The sequence below is a fragment of the Tauraco erythrolophus genome, chromosome W (genome assembly GCF_009769465.1).
Source record: "Tauraco erythrolophus isolate bTauEry1 chromosome W, bTauEry1.pri, whole genome shotgun sequence".
Lineage (NCBI taxonomy): Eukaryota > Metazoa > Chordata > Aves > Musophagiformes > Musophagidae > Tauraco > Tauraco erythrolophus.
This window is the reverse complement of record NC_141497.1, coordinates 28,580,083-28,594,650: the sequence shown is the minus strand read 5'-3', so window position 1 is coordinate 28,594,650 and position 14,568 is coordinate 28,580,083. Positions and strand designations below refer to the sequence as shown.

The 14,568-nt window shown below is 42.6% G+C and overlaps 1 protein-coding gene across 1 annotated transcript in view; it reads right to left on the bottom strand.

The window, feature by feature from the left end:
- The window catches only part of LOC147526289 (mitogen-activated protein kinase kinase kinase 1-like), a 174,986-nt gene that overhangs the window by 26,146 nt on the left and 134,272 nt on the right, over positions 1–14,568 (bottom strand). Inside the window, exons 2-5 of the mRNA XM_086630222.1 lie at positions 4,187–4,337; positions 2,186–2,392; positions 1,441–1,641; positions 378–494 (exon numbers count right to left, since the gene is read on the bottom strand). Coding sequence (XP_086486348.1) covers positions 378–494; positions 1,441–1,641; positions 2,186–2,392; positions 4,187–4,337 — 676 coding nt within the window. The remainder of the gene's footprint in view (positions 1–377; positions 495–1,440; positions 1,642–2,185; positions 2,393–4,186; positions 4,338–14,568) is intronic.

The following is a 14,568-nucleotide window of genomic DNA, read 5'->3' as shown; positions in this document are numbered from 1 at the left end:
GAAACTTTACAACAAAAATCTATTTGCTTATTAAAAATAACTTTAAGTATGCACACAATTACTTCTGAAGATCCTTGTTCTGTTTACCTTTCAGCTAATTGGAGACACAGATATACAAATCTGAGTAGAAAATCCAAGATTTGAATCACTCGCTAAACTACAGCTCTCTACTAATTCTTTTAGTTATGCCTTTTATTTGCAGATTTTTTTTTTCTACTTGCAGAGCTCTTGAATCCAAATTAAAGATATAACTATAAGACATATATTCTTGTTGCTTTGAAATGCAGCAGTTCTCATTATTTTTAAGATAACGTCCTGAAGACTTTTACCTGGAGTGTATTTTAGATCTGCCATTAGATCTATTAGAAACCTATTACCTCAAAGTTCTTCAGTGTCTTTCTCCAGAGCATTGGGTCTGAGGGTTCGAGCTGGAAGACCCGCAACATAACAAACAGCAGATGAATACAAAATGTCCCACGGCCACAGCTACAAGTCTGCAAAGAAAAGTATATGCTAGGGCTCTACTGAACTGATAATTACATAGATCATTAAGTGCATCATAGAGACATATACTAATGTCCCTCCTCATGCTATTTATTAATTAGTTAATTTATTTATTTATTTATTTATTTTACATAAAGTAGTTAATGCAAAATATTTCATATATAGGCATAAATATCTTCTTGCATGGCCTTACAGAAAATGTGAATCCCCAAAACATTATTCAGGAATATGTATGGAAAAGCAGACAATTATAACACCAGTTTTCTCTTGACTTTTTTTCCCTTCTTTTTTATTTTTTAAAATCAGTTGAAGCTGTTGCTACACTTCATACTAGAAGGAATTTATGCATATAATCATCACATACCCGTAACATGACAGCAATCAAACTTAAACAAGATGCTTCTGTTTACTCAAAAACCTAAACGTTCCCCAACACAGCAACACAGCTTCACAGCAGTACTATGCAAGTCTGAAAAGAACCTCACTGTGGGTATTAATGAAATTATCACACCATTAAAGAAATTGTGTCATGTGCTTGTCATTTATATATCCCATGAATAGAAGAAATATAGTGTTTCAGAGTGAGAAACTAGGAAAATGAAATGGCCAAACTATAGCCAAAAATACCTAAGATATATAATTAGGAGCCACTTCTAGGAACAAGAAATATATAGAACATTAGTAATTACTTCCCAGAGTATTTTTTATTTTATTTTTAAAGATAAACTCTAGACAAAACTAATACTTGATACATATTTGAAAGAAATACAAGCTGATCATTATATTACATGAGCACAGATTACATCTTTTAAACATTACTTTATAGAACCGCTAGCAAGGTTTGACAACTAACTTGATCTAATTTGGTTTTGTACAGTTTTCAAATATTAACTGTATATTAATAAAAGCTACAGACAGCACAAAAACGTTCTCTACCTGAGGCCCAATAAACACTCTGTATTTATTGTCAGGGCTGTCTCCTCCAATTAAGAAAGAGTTGGGTCCTATCTGCTGCAGCAGGTACAGTCTAGCTCGTGTAACTTTGTTGACACGACGATTTGTTTCCTCAGGGCTGTATGGAGAGGAGCCATCTGGAGATGGGGCTCCTCGAGGTGGTGTTATTCGTCCACTCTGAAACTACATAAGCAGTTCCATCATGAGCATTTCTAGGACAATAGTAAGTTTAACTATGTATTTTTTTTCCCCAAATGACATAGAATAAGAGAGTCTCCAAAAACCTGAAGAAACTATAACCTGCTTAGACTATATGAGTTTAAAATGATTAATTTTGTTCCATGCCCAGAACTCAAGGGCAGAAGAGAGTTGTAGCCAAAATTTCTGTAGCCAAGGTTATAATGCTAATATATTTCATAAATGAAGAAATTCTATGACTACAATTTACAGAAGGGAACATATGGTCAATAAAGAATAAAAGTTTAAGAAATTCCAAAGGATTTCCAAAGAAAAGGAAAAAAAGATACAAAGAAAAACAATCGAGTAAAAATAGATCAAAGTTCAAATTGTGTGTGTGTGGGGGGGTTGTTGCTCAAGTGATACCCTGTCATAACCCCTTTATATCAGCATTTTGCCTACTCAGAAAGGATTAGATACCAATTGCCTCTCTAAGCAAAAGATTGCAGAATATAGCCTAATTAAAATTACATCACAGCTTGCAACTTACAGGTACTGGAGATACCCTTTTTCTTCTAACACCTGGTGATTCAGATTTAACTGTCCTAGAGGATGACAAAGAAGAGCTACTAGGAGAAGGACTACGTCTTCCTTTCTGTATCGGTGAAGAAGCAGTGCCTTGTCCTTCAGCCCGAGGCTCTAGAGAGAATTTGCTCATTTCCGATCCATTTCCTTTCCCAGGGACAGATTTCACCACCTTGCAGGAATTAAACCATGTGTTAGAATTATGAATTGATCATTTTACATTAAAGCAAAATAAATTCATCAAAACTTGTTTTGCTAGCATTATAATAATTAAGCCATTATTTAGACATCCTAAGTTTGCATATTCCCCAGGTTCTAATATTAAACATTTAACGGGGGTTATCTTGTTAATCTATACAATGCTTATTTAAGAGCTATAATCTTAGATCTGTTACATACAGTATCAGTTGATAAATACTAGGATTGCTATTTCTACAGCACAATATGAATGCTTGCTACAAAGTAAAATTACTTTAAACCTGGAGGCAATACAGTAAAATTAAGGTGTGCTGTGCCCTATAAAAAACAGTCAGCTTTTCTGCCTGCAATACAAGTAAAACAGCTACACTGCATCTGGTATCTGAGTTAATCCCTGTGCACAGTGCTGCACTACCTGAATAGACATGTGCTCAAGAGTGAGCACATACACTTCGAATACAGTGCTTTGCTGCATAAACACTGAATTTTGACACTGAGATATGGAATATTTCAAGACAACTTTCAGCTGCCTGCCCATCAGACCTACATAATGCATGAGAAGAGTAAGGCCCCATAGAACCAAATTAAAAGTAGTCACAGCAGGCAGAGTCAGTTTTCTGACTATGTTTCTCTGTGTCTTAGAGGCTCGACTCAAAGCCGGAGGGAAGCTCCAAAAACCACTTCAGATTAACAGAGTAGACTTCTCCTAGAAAGTTGCAGAGGTCTCTTTGATTTAGGCAAAAAAAATGGAAGGTGCTTTCCCTGCTCAGGATATGAGGAGGAAGAGACATCCAGCTTCAGTGCCTTTCTACCTGATGATTTGGACTGGATCCACAAGGTCAAATGCTATTTTAAACTGAAGCATTTAACTCATCCAGCTGAAGCTGTTCCATTATCCAGAAATGCATTTCAGTTTCAGTAGGCTATAGGGAGAAGAGGACAATGAGGAGGTTGTAGCCTAGCAGTTAGGCGCTGCCCAAGAGAGGAAAAACCTGCATTTACAGACTTGATCCAAGCACTGCTTGTTTTACTTTAAGAAGTCACCATATTGAATGCATACTTCTTGAAAACCTGAACTTTTCAGAAATCTTTGTTTTTGTTGTTTTAAAATATATTTCTATCTGATTATGAAAATGAACAGGATAAAGGAAAACTATGAAAAGCAATATAGATTTTTTTTTCTTCCTACTAATTACTGTAATGCTTTTTTTTCTTACCTGGAAGGTCAGAATGCAAATCCATGTGTCTATGGACAAGTTACAGTTATCAGTTGCTAGTGCTTGAAAAAGTTTAAATGTAAAACGGTAGTAATTGAGAATTCAGAGCATCAAAAGTTTTATTAAAAAAAAAAGAAACCTCAAGAGAAGTGAGCTGAGCAGGGAACCATAATTTCAAGCTATGCAGTAATCAAGATACATTTTAATTTTTTCTACAGTGCAGTTTTACACTCATATGTGTTTTTAGCTAATGAACAAGAGCTATTTTCGCTGTTGACATTAGAGGGCAGTGCTGCCACAGTAGCATTTTACACCACAATCAGTAGCACAGCAATATGCTTTTTTTAAAAAAATAAAGCTTAATAAATCCGTACAATTCAGAAAGCCACAATTTCCTGTTAAACAGCTCATTAAAAAAAAATTAATGAGAAGATCACAATTAAGAGTCCGCAAATTGTTAATGATAAAGAGGTTTCTAAAAGAAAGAAATTTAAGGGATTTTTATTTGTAATGGTTGTCACAGATATTGCCCTTACTTCCATAACACTTACCACAGGGCCTCTCCTGCTTCTTCTTTCCAGCCATTCATGCTTCCAGGCTGGCATACATGTTGCCTTGAGTTTTTCCCTGATCATACGCTCTTCTGGGCAGTCATCCATCTTCTGCAATCCCCTGAGAGTTTCTCTGTTCTCCATGTCACGACTACAGCAAACAAAAAAAATAATATTATAGTCATAAATACAATTATTTTTAGTTAAGGTATAATACTATAGCATTCTTAAGCTTTGTGCCATCCTGTTCTCCCTCTCCTTACAATGCAGCTACTAAAACCACTACTTCCAACTGACTGCAGCAAGCCTTTCAAGAGTTATGACTAATTTGCTAGCCTGCAGTTCACAGCATACCTGTTTTGAGGGGTATTTCTTTAAAACGTGTATTGCTTGTAACACTGGACACCCAGTCAAGAGGAATGTCTTGGCAAGTATTAAACCAATACAAAAATTACTCTGTACATTATGTCATTCGCCAAAAGTTTCAGAAGCGTTGGGTTGGGATGGTTCATGCATGCATTGGCAATTCAAATTTTGCAATCTCTATTTAAAAAAAAATACAAAATGAATATAAATTAATGGTGAAAAGTTTCTATCTTCATAGGATGCACAAGCATGAAACTATGTATGCAGTGCCTCTTCCTATACGTGAACTCTTCCTCAAAAAAAGAGGACTTGTAAACTAATACACAGTATGTTTAAACTAGACACAGAAATAATGAAAGTAAGGCTAGCATCCTTGAGAATTGATTTCTGAGTGACTGATGACTCAAAAGCACTTCAAGTCAGCTATAATTACAGCAAAACTCACAGCAAGTTCATATCTGTAAAATGAAAGTATAATCCATCCGGGCTTGTGCTTGTTTGACCTACAGCAAAGTAGTTGCCTGTGATTGGCAACCACAAAGCAGCAAAAAATACTGTCAGACACTGAAAACCAAGTATAAACAGTCTGGAAGATTTCCTGATTCTGTTGAACTATCTGCTAAACTACATTCTTAAGCAGCAGTGCACGATCCCCTTCTATCTTCCTGAAGTTAGCCATCTTTAAAAATAAGCAAGCTTGATTAAGCCAACTCTCAGAATAAAATTTTGTTTCAAAAATAAAATCACAACTCAAAGTGGAAGACAAGGCTATATAATAATTTAGTTACAATGAGAAGCAGTTGCATATTTACATCCACTGCTTTCATGCATGCAGTCTTCAACTTCTAAAACATTTAGCTATGCAGTTAAACATACATTTATGTACCATATGATGACCTACAACATATTCCCTACAACATTCACTGCAATAAGATGTCAGAATTCCAATGCCTCTCAGCAATTTATTACTGTGATGGTTTGATGGGGGGGGAGGTTCAGGTGGCAGGAGCTGGCCACCAGATCAGACTCCCATCCCCCTCAGGGTTTGAGCCAATCGGCACCTCTGCAAATTGCCCTATTTAAGTTGGGACAAAGGAACCGGAAAGGTGTGCCTTTGCCTAGGAGCGAGGAGAGGAGAGGGGAGGGGGGCGCTGCCCCCGCTCCCCGGCTCCTGGCTGGGCAGCTGCCCGCGCCGGGCCGGCGCCACCCGCTGAGGATGGCGGCGGCAGAGACACTTGGGGAACTCGGGGAGAGCCCTGCTCCCGGGGTGCCCACCAGGCCGAGTTCACCCAGAGAGGACTGAGATCTGAGAGAAACAGCCACACCGACACCAGGTCAGTGAAGATGGAAGGGGACGAGGTGGAACGGGAGCGGGTGGCAACAACTCCCTAAGAATTCGAGACTGTGGTAAAGCCCGCACCAGAGCAATCCAATGGGGAAGGATTGCATCCTGCGGGTAGAACTCACGCTGGAGAAGTTCGTGGATTTTCCTCGTGGGTAGGAGATCCAGTGGAGCAAGGGAAAATGGTGTAAGGACTCCTTCTCCTTTAAGAAAGGAGCGGCAGTAACAACATAGGATGAATTGACCTGCACTCCCCCATTCCCTGTCCCCCTGTGCCGCTGGGGGGGTATTTAGAGCCAGGAAGAAAAGGAAAGGGGGGTGAGGAGGTGTTTTTTTTAAGATCTGGCCTTATTTCTTTTTATCCTTTCAAGTAACCGGTTTTGCTTGTCTTTATTCTTTTAAGTAACTGTTAATAAATTGTTTTGCTTTGAGAAAGCCGAGTCTGTTTTGCCTGGGACCATGGTTGGTGGGTGCTCCCTCTGTTCTTGTCTCGACCCTCAGTCCCTTTATTACATTTTTCTCCTCTCCACTTCACTGGGGAAGGAGTGAGAGAGCGGCTGTGTGGGGTTTAGTTGCCGGATCGGCCTAAAACCACGACAATTACTAAGGTTCATTTATCACAAATCCCTCCTTAGAAAAATGAGAAGTTTTCACTGGTCAGAAGGAATAGCCATGTTATTTTGTTTTCTCTCTTTGTAGATGCAAAGGAAACAAAGTATGAGACAGGAAAAAACTCTTCCTGTTCAGTGCTGAAATGTAATAAGCAGATGGATATTGTAAAGAAAATTAATTTTCTTTCAAGCTACATCTAAACCTACTGTTAATAATCGAATGTAGACAGTCAGAACTGTGTCTAACAATTAAAGACTTAAATGTTTATAAATAGAAAACCAATCCACCTAAGAATTAATGTTTTTTCAGAGGTTAAGCATTAACACCTGCTTAACTTCAAAACTAATGCAAGTGACAAGTTATTTTTGTCTCAATAATGAATTTCATACTATTGCTTTCTAGAAAGACAAAAAATAGCAATTCTTCATGAAAAACAAAGAGATTACAGCAGCAGGTAGAGTTCAAATGGAGAAAGTGCCTAAAAGCTTAAAATAGGGGAGGGAAATGCTATTGTCTAAAAAGGGCCGATTTTACTTTTTTTCCTCAGTCAAAAAAAACAGTTCAAAGATGTCATGGTTTGATGTGGAGGGGGGTGGTTCTGGTGGCAGGAGAGGGGTTTTGCTCCCTACGACCTCCCCGGTTTTGGAACCGGGTTAGGCTTAGTTCTGGCCACCAGATCAGACTGCCATCCCCCTCGGGGTTGAGCCAATAGGGCGCCTCTGCGAATTGCCCTATTTAAGTCAGGACAAAGGAACCGGAAAAGGTGCTTCGCCCAGGATCGAGCAGAGAAGGGAGGAGGGCACTGCCCCCACTCCCTGGCTCCCGGCCGGGCAGCTGCCTGCGTCGGGCCAGCGCCGCCCACGGAGGATGGCGGCAGCGGAGCCAGCTGGGGAACTCGGGGGCACCCCACTCCCAGGGTGCCCACTGGGCTGAGTTCACCTGGAGAGGACTGAGATCTGAGAGAAACAGCTGCATCGACAGCAGGTCAGTGAGGATGGAGCGGGAGGAGGTGTGCCGGAGCCGAGTTTCCCCTGCGGCTGATGGTGAGATAGCAGGTGGCCCCCCTGCAACCAGGACGGACTCGGTGGAGCAGAGACCCACTCGCAGCCCATGGGGAGAAGATGCCTGAGCCTGAGGATGGTCGTGTTGGGGTGCACGACAAGGCAGAGAGGCATCTGGAGTCTGCGTGACGACCCACGCCGGAGCGAGTGGCTACAACTCCCTAAGTACCCGAGACTGTGGTAAAGCCCACACCGGAGCAATCTGTGGGGAAGGATTGCTTCCAGTGGGCTGGACTCACGCTGGAGAAGTTTGTGGATTTTTCCTCGTGGGTAGGGGATCCATTGGAGCAGGGGAAAAGGGTGTAAGGACTCCTTCTCCTTTAAGAAAGAAGCAGCAGTAACAGCACGGAATGAACTGACCTGCATTCCCCCAGTCCCTGCCCCCTGTGCTGCTGGGGGGAGGAGGTAGAGCCGGGAGGAAAAGGAAGGGGTGGGGGGGGGGAAGGTGTCGGTTTTAAGATCTGGTTTTGTTTCTTTCTGTCCTCTCGAGTAATCGGTTTCTGTTTCCCTTTGTCCTTCTAAGTAATCGTTAATAAACTCTTTTGCTTTGAGAAAGCCCTGTCTGGTTTGCCCGGGACCATGGTTGGTGGGTGCTCCCTCTGTTCTTGTCTCAACCCTCAGTCCCTTTGGTTTTTTTTCCCTCTCCTCTCTACTTTACTGGAGAAGGAGAGACTGTGTGAGTTTTAGTTGCTAGATCAGCCTAAAACCACGACAAAAGACAAAAATCTTCATCTGCATAGGAACAGTCAGCTCCAAAATAACATAGGTGCAAGTTAAGAATGTAGAATTACTCTGGTTTTTATATTAGTTATTCCATGGCATGAACCATCTCAGTTGCATGAATACTTTGCATACAAGACAGAAAACACTATCCCAGCAGTGAAAGAATGACACAGTATTTCATTTGTTCATATAACCATGATAAACGTCCCAATCAATATAAAAAAAGTCTTTTAGAGGCCCTTGGACTTGAATTCATGAACAATGCAATATGACAGCAGAGGCTTAACAATCCATACTTGTTCTCTAAAAAGCAGAAGCAACTATCTTCCTCTGATATGACAGCTAAACTAATCTACTCTTGCCTGCACAAAGAACTCTTGTATTTTTCCTCTATGCAGGTGGGAAAGACAAATCAAGTCTGAAAGCTTTTGCTCAGTAAACTAGTTATCTTTTTGCAGAATTTAATTATTGCGTGTATTTTTATAGAACAGTTTCTGAAGTGTTCAAAAAATCTTCCTATTTTAATTCAAATTTGGCTAAAACTATAGTTTACTAAATATTCTTCTACTGTTGTATATGTGGAAAAAATATTTTTCCTGTGAATGCACAAAGTTTCCTGCATATTGCAGGACATCCTCATTTTGTAGCCTAAACCTAAAGATTTTGATTATTTTTTAATCTAAAGCAAAACCTCTCATCTACTGTAGTCAAGCTCAAGTTTGCCTACGTGACAATAGCTGGGTTGCCAGTCCCCGTGTCACTGTACCTCAGCACAAAAAAATAACAAACCCAGAGTGTACTCCACTGAGGACTTGATCCTGCTCTGATCTTGATCTTCATACAGCAAAAGCTATTCCTGAGTCAAGGTAACTGTTCTGGTTTCGACTGGGATAGAGTTAGTTTTCTTCTTAGTAGCTGGAATAGCGCTGTGTTTTGGATTTAGTATGGGATACGGTATGAGAAGACTGTTGATAACATGCTGATGTTTTTAGTTGTTGCTGAGAAATCAAGGACTTTTCAACTTCCCATGCTTTGCTAGTGTGCAGGTGCACAAGAAGCTGAGAGGGAACATAGCCAGAGCAACTGATCCAAATTGGTCAGTGGGATATTCTATACCATGTGATGTCCTGTTCAACATCTAAATAAGGGTTGGCCAGGAAGTTCTCTCTCTCTTCTGTGACTGAGGTTTTGGGATTTCTCTCCTCTGGGATTGCTAGCCGGAGACAGGCTGGGCATTGGTCAGTGAGTGGTGAGCAATTGCAATGTGCATCACTCATTTGTATATTATTATTATTATTATTATTTTATTTCATTTATTAAGTTGTTCTTATCTGAACCCACAAGTCTCCTTGCCCTTACCCTTCTGATTCTCTCCCCTACTCCCCAGGGGGTGGTGGGGAGGGTGAGCAAGCACCTGCATGGTGTTTGGTTGCATCAGGTTAAAACCACAACAGCCCTTTTTGGCATTCAACATGAGGCACTAAGGGTTGAGATAACAACAGAGTTGACAAGAGTGTGTTAAACCAAATTTGCTATAAGCATTCATGATATTGCCTTGGCTGTCTGTCCTGATTTCATCTGGGACAGAGTTAGCTCTTCTTTTTAGCAGCTAGAAGAGCTCCATGTTTTGGTTTTAGTCTGAGACTTGCTCTGAGAAGAATGCTGACAGCACACTGATGTTTATAGTTGGCACTGAGGTCTCAAGGACTTTTCAGCTGCCATGTTCTTGCCAGTGTGCAGGAGCACAACAGGATAGGGGGGAGCATGGCCGGGAGAGGGTCCACAACTCCCCTTATGATGTGTACTTAGACTTAGGATTGAGGGCCAAATTGGCCAATGGAGTATTCCATATCATGCAATGTCATGCCCCGTATATAGATGAGGGTCAGCTGTAAAGAAGGGCTTTTGCTCTTCCGGGGCTCTCACTCTTGAAGTGCGATCTCTCGCCGCCCCCCCCGCCCCCCCCCCCCGGTCTCTCACTCATCCGGGATTGTGGTGTCGGGACTTATCTGTTTTGGGATTCGTCAACTGGAGAGCCAGGGAGTGATCACCAAGATCTGCTCACCTTTTAACAGCCCCATATGGCCTGTGCGTAAGTCCAATGGAGACTGGAGACTGACAGTAGACTATCATGGCTTGAATGAAGTTACACCACCATTGAGTGCTGCCGTGCCAGATACGCTGGAACTTCAATATGAACTGGAGTCAAAGGCAGCCAGGTGGTACGCTACAATTGATATCGCTAATGCGTTTTTCTCAATTCCTTTGCCAGCAGAGTGCAGGCCACAGTTTGCTTTCACGTGAAGGGGCATCCACTATACCTGAAACTGACTGCCCCTACTATTTGCCATGGACTGATCCAAACTACACTGGAACAGGGTGAAGCTCCAGAACACCTGCAATACATTGATGACATCATTGTATGGGGCAACAAAGCACAAGAAGTTTTTGAGAAAGGTGAGAAAATAATCCAAATCCTTCTGAAAGCTCGTTTTGCCATAAAACAAAGTAAGGTCAAGGGACTTGCACGGGAGATTCAGTTTTTAGGAATAAAATGGCAAGATGGATGTCGTCAGATCCCAATGGATGTGATTAATAAAGTAACAGCTATGTCTCCACCAACTAACAAAAAGGAAGCACAAGCTTCCTCAGGCGTTGTGGGTTTCTGGAGAATGCATATTCCAGATTAAAGACAGATTGTAAGTGCTCTCTATGAAGTGACTTGAAAGAAGAATGATTTTATATGGGGCCCCGAGCAACAACAAGCCTTTGAACAAATTAAACAACAAATAGTTCATGCAGTAGCCCTTGGACCAGTCCGGATAGGACAAGATGTTAAAAATGTGCTCTACACCTCAGCTGGGGAGAACGGTCCTACCTGGAGTCTCTGGCAAAAAGCACCAGAGGAGACTTGAGGTTGACCCCTTGGGTTTTGGAGTCGGGGATACAAAGGATCCGAAGCCAACTATACCCCAACTGAGAAAGAGATATTAGCAGCCTATGAAGGAGTCCGAGCTGCTTCTGAAGTGATTGGTACTGAAGTACAGTTGCTCCTGGCACCCCGACTGCCGGTGCTGGGCTGGATGTTCAAAGGGAGTGTCCCCTCTACACATCACGCAACTGATGCTACATGGAGCAAGTGGGTCGCATTGATCACACAAAGGGCTCGGATAGGAAACCCCAATCGCCCAGGAATTTTGGAAGTGATCACTAACTGGCCTGAAGGTAAAGACCTCAGAATGTCACAAGAGGAGGAGGAGGTGACAGGTGCTGAAGAGGCCCCACCATATAATGAACTATCAGACAATGAGAAGAAATATGCTCTGTTTACTGATGGATCCTGTTGCCTTTTAGGAAAACATCGAAGGTGGAAAGCTGCTGTGTGGAGTCCTACTGACAAATCACAAAAGCTACTAAAGGAGAAGGTGAATCGAGTCAGTTCGCAGAGGTGAAAGCCGTCCAACTAGCCTTAGGTATTGCTGAGTGAGAAAAGTGGCCAGTGCTCTATCTCTACACCGACTCATGGATGGTGGCGAATGCCCTGTGGGGGTGGCTACAGCAGTGGAAGCAGAGCAACTGGCAGCGCAGAGGCAAACCAGTCTGGGCTGTCCCGTTGTGGAAAGACATTGCTGCACAGGTAGAGAAGCTGGCTGTAAAAGTACATCACGCAGATGCTCATGTACCCAAGAGTCGAGCCACTGAAGAACATCAAAACAATCAACAGGTGGATCAGGCCGCTAAGATTAAAGTGGCTCAGGTGGATCTGGACTGGCAACACAAAGGTGAAAAAATTTTAGCTCATTGGGCCCATGATGCCTCAGGCCATCAAGGAAGGGATGCAACATACAGATGGGCTCGTGAGCGAGGGGTGGACTTAACTATGGACACTAATGCACAGGTGATCCATGAATGTGAAACATGCGCTGCGATCAAGCAAGTCAAGCGGTTAAAACTTCTTTGGTATGGAGGAAGTTGGTTAAAATATAAATATGGGGAGGCCTGGCAGGTTGATTATATCACGCTTCCACAAACCCACCATGGCAAGTTCTATGTGCTCACAATGGTGGAAGCAACCACTGGATGGCTGGAAACCTATGCTGTGCCCCATGCCTCTGCCCGAAACACTATCTTGGGCCTTGAAAAGCAAGTCTTGTGGCGGCACGGCACCCCAGAGAGAATTGAGTCAGATAACGGGACTCATTTCCATAGCAATCGTATAGACACTTGGGCCAAAGAGCATGGCATCGAGTGGGTATATCACATCCCCCATCATGCACCAGCTTCCGGGAAGATCGAACGATATAACGGACTGCTAAAAACCACACTGAAAGCAATGGGTGGTGGAACTTTCAAACATTGGGATACCCATTTAGCAAAAGCCACCTGGTTAGTCAACACTAGGGGATCTGCCAATCGAGCTGGTCCTGCCCAATCAGAACTTTTATATACTGTAGAAGGGGATAAAGTCCCTGTAGTGCACATTAGGAATATGCTGGGGAAGACAGTCTGGGTTATTCCTGCCTCGAGTAAAGGTAAACCCATTCGTGGGATTGCTTTTGCTCAAGGACCTGGGTGCACTTGGTGGGTGATGCAGAAGGACGGGGAAGTCCGATGTGTACCTCAAGGGGATTCGATTTTGGGTGAAAATAGACGATAAAATGAATTGGATTGTGTGATATTAATTGCTGAATAACCCTGTCCCTGCATACCATCATTGCTATGGTTGTCACATTGCACTAATGCCATTATATTAAGAATCATCCAGGTTAATGAAGAATGAATATTGAGAGAACCAGAATTGATTCCAGATCTTCAGCACCTTCCTCAAGATCAACATCTTCAACCTGCAGGATGTGGACATGGACTGTTGCCGGATACACCAACTACCAGCTCTGGATGTCACATGCAACAGAGACTACATGTCATCCGTTCTACCAACTGAGCGAATTCCACATCATCTCTCCTGCCCTGAGAGACTGCCATGACAGATGGAGCCCAGAGTTATGGACTAAATGAACTCAACAGACATTTTGGAGGGATGACCCATGGACTAAGGGAATGGTATCTATGTATATATGTGAGATGTGAGCATGACATGCATGGTATGGAATACGGGGTGGATGCTGTCCTAGTTGCGACTGGGACAGTTAGCTCTTCTTTTTAGCAGCTAGAAGAGCTCCGTGTTTTGGGTTTAGTCTGAGACTTGCTCTGAGAAGAACGCTGACAGCGCACTGATGTTTATAGTTGGCACTAAGGCCTCAAGGACTTTTCAGCTGCCATGTTCTTGCCAGTGTGCAGGAGCACAACAGGATAGGGGGGAGCATAGCCAGGACAAAGGGTCCACAATTCCCCTTATGATTTAAACTTAGACTTAGGATTGAGGGCCAAACTGGCCAATTAGTATTCCATATCATGCAGCGTCATGCCCAGTATAAAGTTGAGGGTCAGCTAGAAAGAAGGGCCTTTGCTCCTCTCTCTCCTCCCCTCCCCCTCTCTCCCCCCCCCTTGCTCATGTGGGATTGCAGTGTCGGGAGTTATGTTTCAGGATCATTAGTCTGGGACAGGACGGGCCTTGGTCAAGGGGTGGTGAGCAATTACACTGTACATCTCTTGTTTGTATGTATTATTATCATTGTACGTGTATATATTCATATTTTAGTAGTAGTATTAAATTGTTCTTCTCTCAACCCACAGGTCTCTTTCCCTTTTCCCATTTAATTCTCTTTCCCATCCTCTGGGGGTGGGGAAGGGTGAGCGAGCGGCTGTGTGGAGTTTAGTTGCTGGCCTAAACCACGACACCATCACTGGTCAGAATGTTTTATTTGCTCTCAGATTTTGTTTCAGAGTCGTGTTATGTAGCACCTTAATTACCATATATGCTGTTTGCCAGTGTTTGTATGTGGTTTACCACCTCTAGGCATTGGATTAAGATTAAGAATATCGCTTTGCTGATTGAGGGTATTGCCTTGCTGTGCTGCATGGTGCTGGCTTCTGGTATGAGAAAATTATGGGTAGAGGGACCCATTTTGTATCTGTATTCAGTGGTGGCCGGTGGCGCGCAGATCGGCAGCAGCAGTGGCAGCATCATTTCAATACTTCGGGAGCCATCTGGTAGGCACTGTTACTAATTACACCAGATGCTTTTTCTACTTGGGAAGCCAATACATGGGGGAGATACCTTTCTTCACTTTCTCCTCTAGTCCATTTGCAAAATTTCTTGAGAATTTTCAGTATCCTTGGGATGTTCAAATGAGCATGATCCTGTTGCTAGGGCTCCT